Below are 21692 nucleotides of genomic sequence, written 5' to 3'. Positions count from 1 at the left end.
CCTGGGTGACAGAGCAAGACTCCATCTCAAAAAACAAAAAAAAAGAAAGTAAAGAAAGAGAAACGACATTGAGCCTGTCCTCTGAAACAGAAGTTAGAACTGAGAAAAAAATATCCATAGAAGCATGTATACGTGGCAATGAAAAACAGTTATGATACTAAAAGAGAAAGCCAGAAGTTCTGAACCTCATATTCCTAGTTTCTCTTTCGGGTTTGCCAACAGAAGAGAAAGAACAGGCGTCCAGATGGGGTTTGGAATGAGAATGGGAAAAATCTCACCTTGTTGTTCATAAAAGCTTTCAAGCAGCGAATAATCTCATGCTTGTTCCGGCTATCGTAACTCCTGTACATAGAAGACATAATTAGTGAGGTCCCTTTATTCTCTACTCCTTTCCCATTTTAAATCTTGCAAACAAGATTCTTAGGAATAATAGCCCCATCTAGTAGATGAGTAAAATTTTAGGAAATAGCACTTTGCCCAGAAACACTGAAGAAAATAGATAACTGAAAAGGGATCTTCACCGTCAAAAAATCTGGCTGATCCTCTTGTAATCCAAGAATTAAGTATTAAATTAAAACCTTCCTTTTAACTCTCCCTAGGCTCCTGAGTGCTAAATTCTATCAGGATAACATCCCATCTATTGCTGCTTGCCTCACTACTAGAGGTTTCAAGTCTGAGAAGATATATGCAGGTCTTGGCCATGTATTATTTTGTTTCAGAAAGATTCCAGAAGTACTCTGCTTCAGGCTGGCTTCAAGGTAGCCTAAGAGAGTCCAAGGTATACCTAAAATTATTCCAATCTTGAAGAATGCCACAATACTAGTTCCAAGTATACTATAAGACTTCCAAATAGATATTACCCAGACCAGATTACAGGGCAGCACTAAATCAGATTTTATTTCCAGATTGAAAAAGAACCAGTGCTGGGAGACTAATAGTATTATATGGTATATATTAGAGTTATCCAACATGAAATTTAAGTTCCTCCTCCCTTTCCTATATCTATAATCATCATTCATCCTCTAGTCACCACTATGATAAACCCCTTCTCAGTTAAGAGTACATTCCCCTAGCCCACGACTTTACATTTAACTCTACTTTCTACTTCAGAGCAAACAGCAAAGTCCCCTGTGACTCTCCAACTTGAAGTTGCAAAGACTTGGAAATCCTCACCCAGCAGTCTCTTCTTTCTCATCATGAAGTCGTTTAAGAATGTCCAATAAGGAGGCCAAGCCTTCAGCACCAAATGTTTGCACCCAACTGTAGGGAACAGAGAAAGGCAAAGCAATATCAAATTAATAAACACTTATTTGCCAAACAAAGTTTATCCTGACAACTTTCTACTCCCAATTCAGACTATTCTCATACTTCCCCGGCTCCTTTGATCATCAATCACCACCAGTGAAATCCAACATTCGGCTCCTACTCCTGTTACCTCCTCAGAATCCTCACCTGACGGGGTTGTTGTTAAGAGACACACGAAGGGACTCCAGGCAGCTGAGCAGAGGCATATCCCGCAAGCCTGACCTCAACTCCTGAATATACATCATGGCAGACTTAGAGCTCTCCTTCTGGCTCATGCCCTGGACAGGGGGCAGAGACAGAGATTAGTAATGGTGGACCCAGTCATAAATTAGGGACTAGCATTAGTCAATAGAGTTTATATTTTATTTTTATTTTTTATTTTTGGTAGAGACAAGGTCTTACTACGTTGCCCAGGCTGATTTCGAACTCCTGGGCTCCAGCGATCCTTCTGCCTCAGCCTCCCAAAGTGCTGAGATTATAGCAGTGAGACACCACGTCAGGCCACGTTTATCAGGGCAGATACCCATCTCGCATACCACCAAAATATGTGAGACTTAGAACTGCCTATCCCATTCCCTATATTTACATACTTCATGAAAATTTAACCAGGCAAAAAGTATGTAAGCATGGCAACTAAGTAAGAGAGTAAAAAGTGAATAGGCTTATATAATATAATGAAACTGAATTGATGCAGACATAAAATGTTACATAAAATTGGCAAAAAAAAAAAAAAAAAAAACAGGTCCAAGACAAGGGCACAGTCTCCCATGTCATGGGTACCTGCCCCAGGACTCACAGCCTTGGAAGTGTACAAGTACTGGGACACCATCTCCCTCTTGATGATGATGTCCTTCTCCCTCAAAGGTTGCTGTTTCTCCTCATTCAGGTTCATATCCAGCTAGGAGAGGGAGAAAAAAGAGAAAAAACAAAATTGCCTCAAATTCCTTACAAATTTTTAGTGTTTAATATTAGTATGCTTAGTGAAGAGTTGAGCATGTAAAATGCTTATTGAGTAAATAAATCTTTTTGATCCCTAGAAATTTAAGCTATTACAGCTGATGAAAATTCCTCAAAGATAAGTTAACATTTTAGTATAAATCTCTATAGACATATACACACTCTTTCTCTAAGAAAAATGGACTCAATAAAAATGAAAGATTTATTTTGTATTATTGAAAGAAAACCACACATAATGCTTTCTGCATCAAGGATGGACCTTAAAAATCTCTTCAGACTGAAGCACTGGATGAATGGCATAATCTAAACACAAGCAAAATCAACAGCAGCAAACTCTGCACCAACTCTAGGGCGTACAAACCCATTACCCCCAGTTAACTCAGTCCCTGTACAAACTCCTTTCCCACAAAGAAAGAATTGGAAACTCTATGATAAAGCAGAGATACCTTGACAGACATAATCTGATGTATGTTTGGGGAAAGGCTCTGTTTGATCCTTCTACATATATAACAACCATGTGTCCAAGTCTAGTACCTCAGTGGGCACAAATTTAGCCCTAATAATTCCAGAATGTTAATTGAATTGAGAAAAATATGGATGGGGGGATGTATTCTATTTCTTCTGCAAGTAGCAAAATTAATCTGAAGTTTTTGTGACTTAATTCCTGGTGCTTTTTTTTTTTGAGACGAAGTCTCACTCTGTCACCCAGGCTTGAGTGCAATGACATAATCTTGGCTCGCTGCAACCTCCAGTTCCCAGATTCAAGTGATTCTTCTGCCTCAGCCTCCTGAGTAGCTGGGATTACAGGTGCCCGCCACCACACTCAGCTAATTTTTGTATTTTTAGTAGAGACAGGGTTTCACCATATTGGCCAGGCTGGTCTTGAACTGCTGACCTCGTGATCCACCCACCTCGGTCTCCCAAAGTGCTGGGATTACAGGTGTGAGCCATCACTGCCAGCCAGGTGCATTTTTCCTCTTACAGATAAACTGAACATAGAAGTTACAAAATGGTGGCCCTCAAGTTAAGTCAAATCCAAAGATAAAATGTTTCACTTGGCTAGCTCAACATTTTAAATCTGGGGGACCTTACATAAAAATACAGATCTCTAGTAAAACAGCTCCAATGGATGCAACCATCACATTTCATGTTGTGGGAAACTCTACAGGTCAAACAAATGGTTTCTTCAAAAAAAATTTTTTTTTTAGTATCAATAATAAGGATAAAAGAAAAAGAGGTGCAGTGGCTCATGCCTGTAATCCCAGCACTTTGGGAGGCCGAGGCAGGCAAATCACAAGGTCAGGAGTTCGAGACTAGCCTGGCCAACATGATGAAACCCCGTCTCTATTTAAACTACAAAAATTAGCCGGGCGTGGTGGTGTGCACCTGTAATCCCAGCTACTTGGGAGGCTGAGGCAGGAGCATTGCTTGAACTCGGGAGGCGGAGGTTGTAAGTCTTGCTCTGCTTGCGACAGGAGCAATACTCTGTCTCAAAAAAAAAAAAAAAAAAAAAAAAGGAAGGGAAACCTATAGTTTAAATGAAAATTGAGAATATCAGTACAGTGGACTATATTTGGAATTGTGATTTGAACAAACTAGTGTTTGAAAAATGACCTAATTGGGGAAATTCAAATAGTGACTAGGATATTTGATGTTATTCAAGATTTATTATTTTTTTTAAATTACAGATTTCTGACTTCTTTTGAAAAATAGAAATATCTGGCACTCCTAGGCAAGTATTCCCAACTGGAATGCAACCACCTACTAGAACTGAGTTGTGGCTGGCTTTTCTAATAAAAATGCCAAAAGCCTCTCTTCAATTTGCCACATTCCCCACTTATTTTGTCATCTTCTGTCTAGCCTGCTTACCTTATTTATACTGCCTGCCTGGCCCAAGAGACATTTAAACTTGCAATCCAAGGCCAAGAGATTATCCTGATAGGCCATACTCTTTACACTCTTAATGTACTTGGAATATTAAGAGACAAACTGAAAGATTCATTGAAAAATAACAACGGTAGTACCAGTTGAGTGCTTACTATGTACCAGGCCCTGTGCTAAGGATTTTAAACCTAAGCTTTTAATTAAGCTAGGCCTGCCACTAGTCTCTATTTGAATCTGAGATCACATATCCATGCAATATACAGGTCTTACGAAATCCTGTACTCATCAAAACTTTCCAAGACTTACCACTAACGGACACTCATTGAATACCCTCCTTATTCGGTGTTCCTCACTGAGGAAAACAAAGTAAGTCACATGCACATATACTTCGTTACTTAGCTGACTTCAGACACAATCTTTAAAGGTCTTCTAGCAATTCTATGTATTTTCTTTCCAGATTCACCACTAAATACAGGACCTTGAGCAAATGATATTCCATTCTCAGTTTCTCCTTTATACAGAGTTTGTTGTGAATACTTCAACACTTTATCTGCTCTGGCTTAACCCAAAGGTGGTCTCCATATTACCATCTCTGGCACACAGGGTGAGATGGTCCACTATGTCTTTGTGGCTAAAGTGTTGCTGGGCAGAAGGACATGAACAAGACAGTGATCGGATGTTTCCAAATACAGATTCCAATTTGATGAACTGGTATTTGTATATTTAGTTCCTAATTATGGGATTATAGGGTTAATATAAAAAGTTTCATGTTAAGCCTGGAATTCTTTGTAATAAAGTGCTAGTTAGGGAACTATGCACCAAAAAGAGCCCACCATGCCCATAAATTCCCAGGAAGAAGCAACATTTTGGGAATGGAAAACTTACCAGCATCTGTTCAAAGAGAACCAGAACTTGTTCATCTGAAACATCTTGCAATGACTGTGCTGTGGGATCATCCCCATATGATGCAGAAGAATTTCTATGAGCAGAATTGGGCTTTTCCTTCTCCTTCTTAATTCTCATGCTGGTAAATCTCTCCAGCTGAGAAACAGAAAAAAGCATTAGCAGTGATCCATTTTCACTTACATAACAAACCACACATCAAATTCTTTACCCCTTTAACCTCTTACACGGGCATGGTTCCTCTGGTTCACGAGCAGTTCAAGACTCTTCTGACATGAAAAGAAGAAATCAGTCTTCCTCCTATCTAACTTAGCATACTGACTCTGTACTCTCATCTATGTTCAAAGATAACAGAACCAAAGTATTAAGATTTCAAACCTCTTTACAATAGAAGAAACACTGTTCTTGATCTCCCCTACCATTTCTAAGTCTTGTGAAGTAGTACAGAACTGAAAGCCTCTCATGACAGAGTTCTATCAATAAAATGCCCTTTGTTTCCTTCTAGCTACCCAACAATAAATGTTGCTAGGACCCCAGAAGATGCCTCCCTTAAAGAGGTATTACTACAGAATTTAATAGATATAAGCCACATAGGATAAACGTGTCCTTAAAGTCAGGATTCATTCCTTTCTCTTGAATTTGTACACTCCACAGCACTTGTGTAATGTAAGTAGCAAAAGTTCAATATATATTCTTCAAAATCCCCTTTACATGACATCTCGTCAGCAAAGAATACAATGTACCTCAGGGGTATATATGCCATCTCTCTGCCAAACAAATGCTAACAAGCCATTCCTCAAATCTCAAATACCAATGCTTACATCAAAAAGAGTCCCCAATAAGCAATAGCTTATCAGCTTTCCTCGTTAGAAAATAACAGTAATTATCTGTAAGTATTATAGAGCTTCAAGTGATATGAGTGGCATTCAGACTGCAAGTCAGTTTGGAGTTTAAAAAGCATGCCTAACTTCAGAAGATAATGAAGGTCCATGGAAATGCATGCAATGGGCCAAACACAGAGCAAAGAGTTAGGAAAAAAGCCTTGAGATACTGAGTAGAAGCCATATCACCACTATAAGTTACAGAAAGTCAAAGTTATGAAAACTGGTAAATATTATAGTGTAGGCAATGAGCTAGAACATGCACATGCTAAACAAAATGTCCTTACCTCATCTGCCATGAGCCGCTTCAGAGTCTAGGAAACAGGAAAAAGGAGGGAGAAGAAAGAAATCAGTGAAGTACAAGGAAACCTCCCAAACACCAGACGGGTTGGGGAAAAAAGGGAGAGAAGTTGAAAGGATCCAAGCTACTTTCCACAAGCTAATGATTTCTATCAAAGTATTCCTTAGCACATTCCCTCAAGTAAGGGGCAGGAAGAATTTTAAGGTCACTAACATATGACTCTTAAAAAGGAAAAAAAAAAAAAAAGAACACGACGCAGAACTGAACAGAATCCGAATCTGATGACCGATACACTTATGAGATATGCTCAACTTCATAGTAAATAAGGCAATGCGAATTAAAACCACAGTGAGATATCAATTCACACTTCCAAGACTGGAAAAAACGTTCATGTCCGTCTAGTCACAGACCAACAGGAACTCTTGGTGGTACTATAAAATGCTATAGCCACTTTGGAAAACAGTAAGGCATTATCCAGTAAAGTTAAATATGCACATGTACTACAACGCAACACATCAATTTCTATGTAACTATCCTGCTGAATTTTGCACATATGTAGTGGAAGGTGTATACCAAGAGTGTTCATAGTAACACTATGACATGTAAAACAGAAAACAATGCAAATGGTCATCAAGAGTAGGGTTTTCTGATCCGCCATCTGGATATATTGGAACCATCACCAAAACACAAATTTTCATAAAAATCCTTAAGGGGGAGGCCATCACTCTTGAGGTTGAACCCTTGGATAAAACAAAATATAAAGGCCAAAATCCAGGATAAGGAAGGAATTCCTCCTGACCAATAAAGACTGATCTTTGCTGGCAAGCAACTGGAAGGTGGATGTGCTTTGTCTGACTACAGCATTCAAAAGGATTCGACTCTTCATCTTGAGACTTTGTGGTAGGGCTAAGAAAAAGAAGTTTTACACTACTCCCAAGAAGAGTAAGCATGAGAAGAAGGTGAATCTGGCTGTCCTGAAACACCATAAGGCCAATGAGAATGGCAAAAGTAGACACCTTCGTTGGGAGTGCCCTTCAGATGGTGGTGTTACAGTGTTTATGGCCAGCCGGCCACTCTGACAGATATTATTGTGACAAAAGTTGTCTGATTTATTGCTTAAACAAACCAGAAGACAAATAATTATGTATGAGTTAATAAAAGATGTGAACTAAAAGAAGAGAGTGGACAAATACACTGGTATATTGGTATAAGGAAAGCAATTTCACAAAGAAAGTGAATGAACTTACAGCTATTCATAAATATAATGTTGAATTATTATTTAATTTACATTCAGCTTAAAAACATGTAACACTGTATTATTTGGGATGTAAAATTATTACATAAAGGAAATAATTACCATAAATGTCAAAACAGTGGTTACTTGGGGTGGGTGGGGTGGGGTTGTGACTGGGGAAGGGGACAAAGCAGCTTCTGGGGTGTTTACAATATTCTGTGTCTTGACATGGATCACATGACTGTCTAGTTTATAATTATTCTGTACGTTTTACATTCTCTTCTGCATACATGTTATACTTTACCCCTCCTGTCCCCCAACCCCCCGCAAAAAAATAAAGTCTGAATGAGCAAGTCTGGGAAAGTGGGAATTTTTTTTCATCCTGCTTAATTTTAAACAATATTTTTTTTCATTAATGTCCTTAGAAGCGTACAGTAAACCTCTTTTTTTTTTTAAAAAAAAAAGAGACAGGGTCTCCCTGTGTTGCCCAGGCTGGTCTCGAACCCCTGGGCTCAAGTGATCTCCCCACCTCTGCCTCCTGTGTAGCTGGGATTTCAGGTGCATACCACCACACTCAGTTGGTAAATGCTTCTTGAGTAACCTTCCCCAACTAATGAAAAACTAGTTCCGTTTCTGCCACAAAGCTATTTTTCCTCTTTTACAGACCAGAAAAATCTATATTATTATGTTCACGTTCCCCATATAACACAATTCAGTTCAATCCAGTGTAAACTGTGAATGTATACTTCGTCCATTTTTCACCAACCTGGTGCTTTTGTAATAAAATAAAACAAACGCCGGGCGCGGTGGCTCAAGCCTGTAATCCCAGCACTTTGGGAGGCCGAGACGGGCGGATCACGAGGTCAGGAGATTGAGACCATCCTGGCTAACACGGTGAAACCCCGTCTCTACTAAAAAAATACAAAAAAACTAGCCAGGCGAGGTGGTGGGCGCCTGTAAGTCCCGGCTACTCGGGAGGCTGAGGCAGGAGAATGGCATAAACCCGGGAGACAGAGCTTGCAGTGAGCTGAGATCCAGCCACTGCACTCCATCCTGGGCGACAGAGGGAGACTCTGTCTCAAAAAAAATAAATAAAATAAAATAAAATAAAACAAACAAGCAAACAAACTTTAACCTCCATTGTCCAGAACAGGTCAAGCTTCCACTGGCTGAGAGCTAATCACTCACCCAAACCATAAGAATCTTGCCATGAGAAAATGTCCATGGAATTTACAGTTACTTCATGTGTTCTGATTACATAGTAGAAGCAAGGCAGAAGGATGATGAGGCAGAAAGCACCACCCAAGACAAGCAACAACATAGTTCCTTTTGTCACCACCCCTAAGTCCCTTGGCATACAGAAGGTGAAACAAGCACAAAAGGGATGAATGCATACAATTTGGGTTACCATAGCCAAGGTTGAACTTACCTGCTCCTAGAGCAATTGCTTCCAAAATCTTGTCCCCCAAACTCAAAGAGTTCCCTCAGAACCAAGCAACAAGCAAACAACTCTAGGATGGATGTAACGCAGATAACAGAACCTGAGTCTAAAGAATGGCAGCTGAATTGTTCACAGCTGAAGCTTAAGTTAAAAAAAAAAAAAAAAAAAAGTGTTGGGGGAAACCAGCAACCTGCTCTTTCTGCCTACAGACTCTTGATTCGTCTCTCTTCCATCCATGTCTATTAGCACTACCATTATTGTCTCCTGTTTGATTTCACACCATTATTGTCTCCTGTTTGATTTACTCCAACAGCCTCCTAACTGATCTCCCTGCCTTCAGTCCCATCTGCCCCATACCACATCCATTCTGCATACTATATCCAAGAGAACTCTTTCTAAAATGCCAAGCTGTCCATGTTATTTTTCCACTTAAAAGCCTTCAATCGCTCTCCACTGCCCTATGTTAAAATCCAAATTCCTGTGCATGGCATATGACTCTCCTGGCTTTTCCCCCAGTCTCATTTTCTCAGCAAACTCTCCGCCTCAAACTCCATCTTCATCTCCAAACAGATGACACTGTCTCAATGCCCCAGACTTGCCCTAGGCTGCTGCCTCCTCAGCCTAGACTGTGCTTTCAAGGCTAACTCCAACAGGCCCTACGGAATGATCCCTCCTCTAAATGGATATGTACCTTTCCTTGTGTTTCCATAGTAATAGGCACTTGCCTGTCTCACAGCATTAAAATTGGATTGCAATTGTCTTTTGATTGTGTTTCCTCTACCCCTTTCCAGACTAAGTTGCTTGATGGCAGAGCCTGAAACTTAGTCATTATATCTCCTATGAACAAATACTATAATCTAGTGTTGCCTCCCTAAAATATCAATCCCTGGAGAAACTCTCCAAGTCTATTCCATCTCTTCATTATATCAATGAAGAGACTTAAGCCCAGCCAGGTGAAGTAAATCACTGAGGTCATATGATTAGGGGATAAGTTGGATACAGAACTCAGGCATCCAGACTCCAAAAGCCGCCATATCTTTGCATTCCCCAAATTCTTGTGCCTTTTTCCTATTCAATGTCCACTAACTCTCGCCTTTAGATAGAAAAGAACGGGAGTTTTATACATATATAAAACTTCATATATACACACTTCATATACACATATATGAAGGAAGATGCCAGTTTCCCTTGCTTTCCTAGGGCATCATCAGAAACAGATTTTATCTTTAAAAAAAAAAAAATATCTGCCGGGCACGGTGCCTCACACTGTAATCCCAGAACTTTAGGAGGCCGAGGTGGGTGGATCATGAGGTCAGGAGTTTGAGACCAGCCTGACCAACATGGTGAAACCCCATCACTACTAAAAATACAAAAATTAGCCGGGTGTGGTGGTGCCTGCCTGTAATCCTAGCTACTCAGGAGGCTGAGGCAGGAGAATCGCTTGAACCTGGTAGGCAGAGGTTACAGTGAGCAGAGATCACGCCACTGCACTCCAGCCTAGGTGACAGAGCGAGACTCCATATCCAAAAAAAAAAAAAAAAAAAAAAAAAGAAAGAAAAAAAAAGAAAAAAAATTACCCATGTTTTAGGGTTCAATTTGGGGAAGGACAACAAACACTATGCATGAGGGAAAAAAGCTACATTTCCTGAGCTAGTCCAACAGAGGGCAGCAACAACCAGCAAAGTGAATCACAGCACAGTCAGTACAAGCAAAACTGTTTTAGAATCCAATACAACACTCAAACAGCAAGCTCAATTATTAAAATAGAAACCTGCTGCTTCAGTATATTCAGAGTGTATTGTTTACTTAGTTAATACTATGTGTATTCTTCTTACAGATTCTATGTTGGCAAACGGTTTTGTTCAGTAGTCATTTTTTAATTGTATCATTAGTTGTGTGTATTATCTGAAATGTAGAATAAGTTCCTAGATCAAGACAAAAAAAAAAAAAATGAAAAAATAGGAGTTCAGGAAGATAAATGCTACAGGAGCTTTATTTATGTATTATGTCTCAGATGTCCAAGCTTCTTAAAATTAAGTCTCTAATCATCCTACCTACATCTAAATGCATCCGCTTTCATTATTCTCCTGGTTTGCTGTCAATTCTCTTCTGGTCCCAAACCAAACCCTTACTCCTAGCCTGGCTGTGGTAAATATCTCACTTCTTGGCCCTTCTATTCAGTCCTCCACTAAACATTAGCACTTTTACCTGTAACTACAAATATAGATACTGAAGGAAGCATAAATACAGAATGAAATTTTTTTTAAATATCCAAATCTGGCTTATGAATCCAGATTAATAGGAACTTTCAGGTAAAGGATGTCAGACTGAACCAAAACATCTAATTTCTCTCCTCCTTGAAACCTCACTAAACCTACAGAAAAGGTGTTTTTTAGAAAGTAAGAAGTGATGCAAGGAAAGAGCCTACAAGTTTGGGAAGAAAAAAAGAGCAGCTGCAAATTTTGAAGACTAGGACTAGAAGAATTAAATCCAACAGATTACAGAAAGCTGAGTCCTAAATCGGAAAGAGCAATAACCAACCCATTACACTTAAGGATCCTCAAAAGGCTCAGGAATAATTGGCACCAGATACCTATGGAAATAGGAGTTAAAGGAGGGGGAGGCTAAAAATAAGACTGGTTGGAAGCTGTTTAAGAAGCCAGTTAGATACCTAGATCCTACCCCACCCCTCAACCATGCCATTGGGAGACTATCCTCCCTTCTTCCAGCAGAGGTCTGGAAGTTTGTTCTCAGAAGAGGGTAAAACAGAGGGTCTCTGGATTGGAGGATGCCAGGGACCCTATACTAAAAAGAAAAGTAAACCTATGCATAGTATGTACTGAGACACTCAGAACGTTCCCCCCTCTAGTCTCTTAGAGCCCTAGCAGCCTGGCCTTTCCCCTTGAGACAGAAGGTTGGAAGTGTCTTCTCTGGGGAATCAACTTAAAGCTTGTGACATAGTCCAAGTAGATCACTTCAGAGCTCCATCATCCAACACGTACCACTAGGCACATATAATTATAGAGCACTACTAAGGTGGCTAGTATAAGTGAGGAGGAATTTATTACATTTTATTTAATTTTAACAAAATTTAAATGGCAAACTTATGAAAGAAGCTCAACATCGTATGTCATCAGAGAAGTGTAAATTAAAATAAGATACCACTACATACCTACTAGAATAGCCAAAATCCTCAACACTGATAACAACAAATGCTTGCAAAGATGTGGAGCAAGAACTTTCTTTTATTTTTTCTTTCTTTTTTTATTTTATTTTATTTTTTGAGACAGAGTCTCACTCTGTCACCAAGGCTGGAGTGCAGTGGCATGATCTCAGCTCACTGCAACCTTCGCCTCCCAGGTTCAAGCCTCCTGAGTAGCTGGGATTACAGGCGCCCGCCACCACACGTGGCTACTTTTTGTATTTTCAGTAGAGACAGGGTTTCACCATGTTGGCCAGGCTGGTCTGGAACTCCTGACCTCAAGCGATCTGCCCACCTTGGCCTCCCAAAGTGCTAGGATTTATAGGCGTGAGCCACTGCACCCAGCCAAGCAAGAACTTTCAATTCATGGCTGGTGGGAATGTAAAATGGTACAGCCACTTTGGAAGAGTTTTACAGTTTCTTATAAAACTAAACATACACTAACATAAGATCCAGCGATCATGTTCCTTGGTATTTATTTATCCAAAGGAAGTGAAAACGTATGTCCACACCAAAAACCTGAAGAGAAATATTTACAGCAGCATTATTCATAAGTTACAGCAGCATTATTCATAATTGCCAAAACCTGAAAGCAACAGACATCCTTCAGTAGGTGAACAGGTAACTAAACTGTGGAACATTCAGACAACAGAACATTATCTGTTGTCTTCGTGATAATCTTAAGGGCATATTGCTAAAAGAAAGAAGCTGATCTGAAAAGGCTACATATGGCCGGGTGTGGTGGCTCATACCTATAAACACAGCACCCTGGGAGGCTGAGATGGGTGGGTCACTTGAGACCAGGAGGTTAAGGCCAGACTGGTCAACACGGTGAAACACCACCTCTACTAAAAATATAAAAATTAGCTCAGCATGGTGGTGGGTGCCTGTAATCCCAGATACTTGGGAGGCAGAGGTATGAGAATAGCTTGAACCTAGGAGGCGGAGGTTGCAGTGAGCCAAGATCGAGCCACTGCACTCCAGCCTGGGCAACAGAGCAAGACACCGTCTCAAAAAAAGAAAAAGGCGGCCAGGTGTGGTGGCTCATGCCTGTAATCCCAGCACTTTGGGAGGCTGAGGCAGGTGGATTGCCTGAGGTCAGGAGTTTGAGACCAGCCTGGTCTCACTGGTCTCAGAGAAAAATCCCATCCCCACTGTGAAATCCCGTCCCTATTAAAACTACAAAAATTAGCTGGGCATGGTGGCGGGTGCCTGTAATCCCAGCTACCTGGGAGGCTGAGGCAGGAGAATCACTTGAACCTGGGAGGCAGAGGTTGCTGTGAGCCAAGATCAAGCCATTGCACTCCAGCCTGGGCGACAAGAGCAAAACTCTGTCTCAAAAAAAAAAAAAAAGAGAAAAGAAAAAGGCTACATATTATACGTACCCAACTATATGACCTTCTAGAAAAGGCAAAACTGTGGAAAAAGTAAAGAGAACAGTGGTTGCCAAGGGTTGAGGGAGGCAGGTAGGGTAGGCAGGTTATGAATAAATAGAGCACAGAGGGTTTTTAGGGCAGCGAAAAATACTCTGTATGATACTATAGTAGATAGATACATGTCATTCAAGGATTGTACAACACTGAGTGAACCTTAATGTAAACTATGGACTTGGGTGATGCTAATGTGTTAATGCAGGCTCATCAATTGCAATAAATGTACCATGCCAGTGGGGGATGTTGACAATGGGGGAGGCCATGTGATATGGTTTGGCTCTGTGTCCCCACCCAAATCTCACCTTGAATTGTAATCCCCATAATCCCCACATGTCAAGGGTGGGACCAGGTGGAGGTAATAGGATCATGAGGGCAGTCTCCCCTATGCTGTTCTCATGATATCAAGTGAGTCTCATGAAATCTGATGGTTTTGTAAGCATCTGGCATTTCCCTTGCTAGCACTCACTCTGTCCTGCCACCCTTAGAAGGCAAAGCAGAAGGTGCCTGCTTCTCCTTTGCCTTCTACCACCATTGTAAGTTTCCTGAGGCCTTCCCAGCAATGCAGAATTATGAGTCAATTAAATCTCTTTCCTTTATAAATTACCCAGTCTCAGGTATTTCTTCATAGCAGTGTGAGAAAGAACTGATACACCATGCATGTGTGTGGGCAGGGATATATGGAAAATCTCTGTACCTTCATCTCAATTTTGCCAAGACCCTAAAACTGCTTTTTAAAAAAAGGGCTTAAAAAAAATTTTAGGGACTGGGTGTGGTGGCTCACATCTGTAATGCCAGCACTTTGGGAGGCTGAGGCAGGTGGATGGCTTGGGCCCAGGAGTTGGAGACCAGCCTGGGCAACATGGCAAAACCTGCCTCTACAAAAATATTTAAACATCAGCCAGGCATGGGCCAGGTACGGTGGCTCACGCCTGTAATCCTAGCACTTTGGGTGGCCGAGGCAGGTGGATCGCGAGATCAGGAGATCAAGACCATTCTGGCTAACACAGTGAAACCCCATCTCCACTAAAAAATAAACACAAAAAATTAGCTGGGCGTGGTGGCACGCACCTGTAGTCCCAGCTACTTGGGAGGCTGAGGCAGAATTGCTTGAACCCAGGAGGCAGAGGTTGCAGTGAGCCGAGATTGCACCACTACACTCCAGCCTGGGCGACAGGAGCAAGACTCTGTATCAAACAGGCCGGGCGCGGTGGCTCAAGCCTGTAATCCCAGCACTTTGGGAGGCCGAGGCGGGCGGATCACAAGGTCAGGAGATCGAGACCACAGTGAAACCCCGTCTCTACTAAAAATACAAAAAATTAGCCGGGCGCGGTGGCGGGCGCCTGTAGTCCCAGCTACTCAGGAGGCTGAGGCAGGAGAATGGCGGGAACCCGGGAGGCGGAGCTTGCAGTGAGCCGAGATCGCACCACTGCACTCCAGCCTGGGCAAGAGCGTGAGACTCCGTCTCAAAAAAAAAAAAAAAAAAAAAAAAAAAAAAAAATTTAACCAGGCATTGTAGTGCTTGCCTGTAGTCCCACCTACTCAGGAGGCTGAGGTGGGAGGATCAGCTGAGCCCCTGAGGCAGAGGTTGAAGTGAGCTGAGATCACATTGCTGTACTCTATCCTGGACAACACCTTAAGACTGTCTCAAAATAAATAAATAAATAAAAATTTAGCATCTCAGTTGAGATGTCTGTAAATGTGAAATAAACACTGCAGTTCATAACAATATAAAAAAAGTAAAATATTTCGTTATAATTTTTATATTTCATTCATATTGAAGTAATATTTTAGATATATTACATTAAACTTAATTTCACATGTTTCTAAAACTAGAAAATCTAAACTTACAATGTGATTCACATTAGATTTCTATTGGATGGTGCTGTCCTAAAGCAAAGCAACCAGCTTTCAAATCCTACCCATGCATCTAGAGTTTCCAATCTGCTTTGTAATCCCTCATTCTTAAACATGAGTAGACAATCCAGGATTATCAGACATCTGAGGAAAGCTCCTAACATGAGAGAAAAGGGGGCTGGGGGAAGCAACTTGCCATATAAACAGTATGCAACAAGAAGAAAGATGTTTTAAAAATCATTAATATCCACAAGAAACATTCAGAGGGAAAAAGAGCTCATTAGAAGTTTAAAATATGAGAACAGAAATTAAAACTCAATAAAAGGACTGGAAGAATTAAGGAAATTCCCCAAAAAGTACAGCAAAAAGAAAAGAAAATTAGACCAGTTTGGGAGGACCAATATCCAAATAATAGGAGAAAACATAAAATACAGAGCAAGTTACCAAGGAAATAAAGAAAATTTCCCAGTATTGAAGGGTAAGTCTCTAGCACAAAGGACAAAAATAGATTATTCAAAGGCATATAATGGTGAAATTTCAAAACACTGGAATACAAACAAAATCCTACAAAATTCCACAGAAAGGATGAAAACAGGTCATATATAAAGGAATCAGAGTAGTTCTGGGTTTCTTAACAATAATATTAACAGCTGGGTGGCAATGGAACAAGGCCTTTAAAAATCTGAAGAAAAATAATTTCCAAACTACAAATCTATACCCAACAAAAACTATCAATCAAATGTCAGCTTAGAATAGACATTTTCAGGCATTTAAGCTTTAAAAATCTGTTCCCATATACTGCAGGAAGCTACTGTAGGACTTGCTCCACCAAAAAGAGGATGCGAACCAAAAAAGTGCAAGACTTGAAATACAGGAAATGAAACCTAACACATGAGGAAATTGAAGGAAATCCCTGGGATAAAGATTCCAGGATGACTGTATGTGCCAAGTACAGAGAACCACCAGTTAAAAGGGAGCAATGAGACTTGAGCCAGACCCTTGAAGCCTGTCATCACCATCATCTGCTTTTGTTCTGGCTTTTAAAATAGACAATACCTGGGTGAACCTGACCCAGATGGTTGGCCTGTCTGGACCATGTTAATAGTTTTTTTCTTTCCTTCTCTGCTCTACTACCTGGACTGTCAAGGATACTCATTCCACCCCACAGAACTTTACCGCTTCGACTTATTCAGGAGATCTGGAGGTTGTATACGGTAAGCTCAGAAGCAGAAAATACAGAGCAGTGTACTCCCCTGACCATATTCCTGTTGAATGTCTAGTACTTGGCCCTCACTGCAGGCCTGCCAGATGCTCAACTGTGGCAAACCGTTTCCCAGGTCTTACTTATGTCCTGGCCAAGTGATGTCCTTAGAATCTAGGTGCACTTGTAAACACTCAGAGAATGTGAACCTGGTCTATGACTGTGAGATGGTATTCAGTTTTTCTCTGTCCGGAAGACTCCATCTAACAATGGCAATGCCACCTTTTATACACAAATTAGATTTTTGTTTCTTATGTTTTCTATCTTTCATTTATATGCAAATAATTATTAATGAAAACATAAAATATTTTTAAAGGGGTAGAAAAACATTTATTCCATAGGAGTTTTTATGCAACAGAATTAGATGACTAGATAAATGTCTAAAAGTCATTAGCTGGTACAGGAAAATAATTTAATAGAATTGCATGTATTAAAATAAACTTCTCCAAAAGATTCTCAATGCTATCAAATCTCACTTAAATCAATACAAATTGCTCAAAGGTGGAGTACATCAAAAGTAACAGCATCAAATATAAATGTATTTGGCTGGGTTCTTCTCTGCACTAAGACCATCCATCAACATAAAAATTAAAAGCTGTCCCTTTACTCCCCCCCTTCCAGAGAGTAATTCAAGTTCTGATTCAGTTACCACATCCTAATGTAATATGTGGTAAGATAAATCTTTTGGTACCATCTACAGGAAATTAGAAACTTCCTAGATACTTTATAATAGTTTACAACAACAACGACAACAAAAAAGTCAAAAGATCCCAAGGTATTTATTCCCTGTAAGGCCAAGCTAATAAATAACTTAATGAGTTTGAAACACCCTGATTATTATTATCAGAAAACATAAATGAAGTTTAAAACTTATTTTGCATATTTGGATTTGTTCTTGCGGTGGTAGCGGTTGTGTGTATTAATACTTCAGCTTTTTAAAAACAGGCCAATGGCAGTCTTCTGCACAGAGGCTCCCTCTGTTTGCTTAGTAACAGAATTGAACCTATTGTAAATTCAAGACACAAGAAAACTCATCCAAGAGACTGATTTACCTCTACTTGATTCTCTGAATCTTTAACTTTTCACTTTACCCAGAGAACACTCAGACAACTAAGCATGGTCTCTTGGCACAGGATGCTCATGTAGCCAAGCAAAAGGTAACTGGGTAGTTCTTAGCAGCAGAGAGGTTAGCAGGGATCTAAAAAGAGAATATGACTAAACATTACTCTGAACACAGAGTACATTCTACATAGCAAAAAGTGTTTCTAATTCCTACTTCTGTGTTTCACATGGACAATTAATCATGGACAGTAATTGCAAGAACCATGTAGCTAGCACACAGGAAATAAAAACCCACACTGTAAGCCTATATTTCATTACTTTCTAAAGATTTTGTTGAGGCTAACTTGCAATAGACAACTACAATTACATTTGAGTTCTTGGCTAAATAGACTACCACCAGAACAGCACAGCTGAATGCCACTTGGTCCTTACACTCTGATGATTCTGGGAGGCCCAGGATCCGTAGGAACTACAAAGGTTTTTGTTTTTTGTGTTTTGTGTTTTTTTTTTTTTGAGACAGAGTCTTGCTCTTGTCGCCCAGGCTGGAGTGCAATGGCATGATCTCGGCTCACTGCAACCTCCGCCTCCCGGGTTCAAGTGATTCTCCTGCCTCAGCCTCCTGAGTAGCTGGGATTACAGGCACCTGCCACCATGCCCAGCCAGGTTTTCTTATATGTATAATCACAACACAATTCACTAACTCCCTCAGTATACACAGTCCACTCCTACTTCTCTCTTTTCTGACATCCACCTTTGCTCATGGGCTAATTTAGTGTGAAGAACATGTTTAATGTGATAGGTGGAAGTCTAAGACGTCCCCCAAGATTGCTAGCCTGATGTACATACCCTGTATAATCATCAGGACTGTGAATATGATAGGATATCACTCCTGTGATTAGATTACATTTTAGGTACAACTGATTTTTTTTTTTTAAAGACAAGGTCACTATGTTGCCAGGCTGGTCTTGAACTCCTGAGTTGCAGCAATCCTCCTGCCTCAGCCTCCCAAGTAGTGGGGACCACAGGCATACAGCACCATGCCTGGCTCAGGCACAACTGACTTTTAAGAAAGGGGAATTATCCAAGTGGGCCTGACCCAATCACATGAACCCTTTAAATCTAGAGGTCAGAGACACAAGGATTCGGGATGCCATTTCTGGCATGAAGGTAGATGGGGCCAAAAGGCAAGGATTAGAGGCAGCCTCTGGGTACTGAGAACAGTCCCCCAGTGACAGCCAGCAAAGAAATAGGAACCTCAGCCCTATAACTGCAAGGAACTGAATTTGGCAAACAATCTGAATGAGCCTGGAAGCAGATTTTCCCCCAGAGCCTCCAGGTGAGAACTCAGCCCAGCCTGACATTTTGATTTCAGCCTTGTGATATTCTGAGAACCCAGATACATAATCCATGCCAAACTTCTGACCAACAGAACTATGAGCTAATAAATGTGTTTTAAGCTGGTAAGTTTGGGGTGATGTTATAAGCAATAGGAAACTAATACATTAAGTAAATTGCTGAACTCTGGAATTTATCTAGCACTTTGCTGAAGGAAAAGGCTCTTGAGTCCTGATTTTTATTTCTGGTTTCCTAGAAAACTACAAGTATGATTTTGAGCAAACAAGTTTAATTATTCATGCTTCAGTTCCCCCATTTACTAACCCCCCACACATACCTCTTATGACCGCTGAGATCATAAATAAAATGGAGTGGTGAGAGATCATTCTGTAAAGGCAAATGTGCTGCAAGACTTCTTGTAAAATACATACCTGAAGATAGACTAGTGAATGCTTTACGCCAACAGTATGGCATAAGGAAAAATCTATTCGTTGTCTATAAATTATACACTTAGCCACAATTATTACACAAAAGTAACTAAAGGACTCACTCAAGTCAGGTTCTAAATATTTTATATTAGAACTCCCTTTTATTTCATGTCCTTTGTAGGGACATGGATGAAGCTGGAAACCATCATTCTGAGCAAACTATCAGAAGGACAGAAAACCAAACACTGCATGTTCTCACTCATAGGTGGAAACTGAGCAATGAGAACACCTGGACACAGGATGGGGAACATCACACACTGGGGCTTGTCGTGGGGTTGCAGGAGGGGGAGGGATAGCATTAGGAGATACACCTAATGTAAATGATGAGTTAACGGGTGCAGCAAACCAACATGGCACATGTATACATATGTAACAAACCTGCACGTTGTACACATGTACCCTAGAACTTAAAAGTATAATAAAAAATAAATAAATAAAAATAAAAAATAAAAATAAAATCGTAGACACACACACAAAAAAGAACTCCCTTTTTTTTGAGATGAAGTATCACTCTGTCATCCAGGTTAATGTGCAGTGGTGTGATCTTGGCTCATTGCAACCTCTGCCTTCTTAGGTTCAAGTGATCTCCAGCCTCAGCCTCCCAAGTAGCTGGGATTACAGGTGCACACCACTATACCTGGCTAACTTTTCTATTTTTTTTAGTAGAGAAAGGGTTTCACCATATTGGTCAGGCTGCTCTTGAACTCCTGACCTCAAGAGATCCACGCGCCTCGGCCTCCCAAGGTGTTGGGATGACAGGTGTGAGCCACCGCACCCGGACTATATTAGAACCTTCTTAACAGAACATTTGTTGTAAGTTTTTCTGTGAACCAGACTAATTGCATGAGGGTAAAATCATGTCTTATTCAAATGATGTAGCCCACATTTTAATAAATACATTTTAAAATTAGCATCAGTATAGGTTTAGGAGCATCATCCGAAACACAGTATATTTATTCTTTCATTACTCTACTCAAACTGAGAAAAGTAAGTTTCAAGTCAAGGTCTATGACAGCACACTATGATCGTTACGAATAGCTCAGTAAACCATTAGATCAAACTTTTAAGAGTAATGTCTTTCCTTATGAATGAGACCAAGGAACCTTGCTTGACTGAAGCCCACAGGACATATCTGTGAGTTGTCCTTGGAGAAAATATTCAATTATGGGATAGCATATCAACTAGGGGGTCTTCTACCTCCTTTGAAAAACAAGCCCACAATCATGACAAAGTCTACCTATGGGTAAAATGGGAAATAAGTATCACTACAGCCAAAAATAATTTCCTTTTATATCCTAATCTACCTACCCAGAAAGAACAGGTAAGGTAAGGCATATGTCACTTAGAATCATGCAGAACAGAGATAAGGGTCCAGCTCTGATTAATTTCTTTATTCAGGACTGACATAGCTCCTTAGGGTACTGAGGCAACAGAGGGCCATAATAGGGACTTGAATTCAATTACCATTGAGGCCTGATCTAGCTTCGCCACAAAATTTATCACATTTCCACTAAAGGAATGTAAAGTCAGGGTAAGCTTTTAAAAATCAACCACAGTTTCAGTCTTCCTATCTCTAGGGCTGTGTTGTCTCAGAAGACTAGTATGAAGAATAAATAATAAAATGGATATAAAGCACTTTGTTTTGCAAAGTACTTTGTAAAAGTTAAATAATATATGATGGAACCACTGAAACTGGCTAATTTCCCTTCTTCAATTCCCACTCCTTACACAGAAGTCAATTAGAACTAGGGAAAATGAAATAATGGACAACTTTAAATGCACAGAAGAACTTTCCCTTCCATTTTCAAGCAATGGCCCAAAGACAACAGCAATTGAACCAATATTTCATCTAGCATTTACAGAGAAACAAACTAGATTCTGACATCACCACTTACTGGTGCCTGCAGCCTACACAGGAGTTGGTAGAGTTGGAGTACCCACTTCAAAAAGAAAATAAAGGAAAGAAAAAGGGTATCTCAGAGGAAAGAAAATCTAGAAGAGGGGCACAAAATGACCAGGCATTTAAAAATATAAACTATAAACCTAGAAAAGCTAAATGTCTTTAAGGGAAAGAAGGCTGAAGATTACCTAGCAGTCCCCAGAATGGAAATGATAGGCTCATGTTCTCCATGACCACTGAGAAAAAAGTGC

At 40.3% G+C, this 21692-nt stretch overlaps 2 protein-coding genes and 1 pseudogene across 3 annotated transcripts in view; 2 read left to right on the top strand and 1 right to left on the bottom strand.

Moving 5' to 3' along the window:
• Positions 1-21692, top strand: part of RELL2 (RELT like 2) — a 347299-nt gene that overhangs the window by 286432 nt on the left and 39175 nt on the right. The window lies entirely within an intron of this gene.
• DIAPH1 (diaphanous related formin 1) overlaps positions 1-21692 on the bottom strand; it is a 105883-nt gene that overhangs the window by 67991 nt on the left and 16200 nt on the right. Inside the window, exons 2-7 of one of the 2 annotated variants that reach the window (XM_050794954.1) lie at positions 6218-6244; positions 5032-5187; positions 2102-2203; positions 1453-1583; positions 1174-1260; positions 279-342 (exon numbers count right to left, since the gene is read on the bottom strand). In XM_050794954.1, coding sequence (XP_050650911.1) covers positions 279-342; positions 1174-1260; positions 1453-1583; positions 2102-2203; positions 5032-5187; positions 6218-6244 — 567 coding nt within the window. The remainder of the gene's footprint in view (positions 1-278; positions 343-1173; positions 1261-1452; positions 1584-2101; positions 2204-5031; positions 5188-6217; positions 6245-21692) is intronic. The other variant, XM_050794955.1, reaches the window with a different exon arrangement.
• LOC126957006 (ubiquitin-40S ribosomal protein S27a-like) lies at positions 6727-7371 on the top strand (annotated as a pseudogene).

Source organism: Macaca thibetana, chromosome 6 (assembly GCF_024542745.1).
Source record: "Macaca thibetana thibetana isolate TM-01 chromosome 6, ASM2454274v1, whole genome shotgun sequence".
NCBI lineage: Eukaryota > Metazoa > Chordata > Mammalia > Primates > Cercopithecidae > Macaca > Macaca thibetana.
The sequence above is the reverse complement of the archived record's forward strand: the minus strand, read 5'-3'. Positions and strand labels throughout refer to the sequence as shown.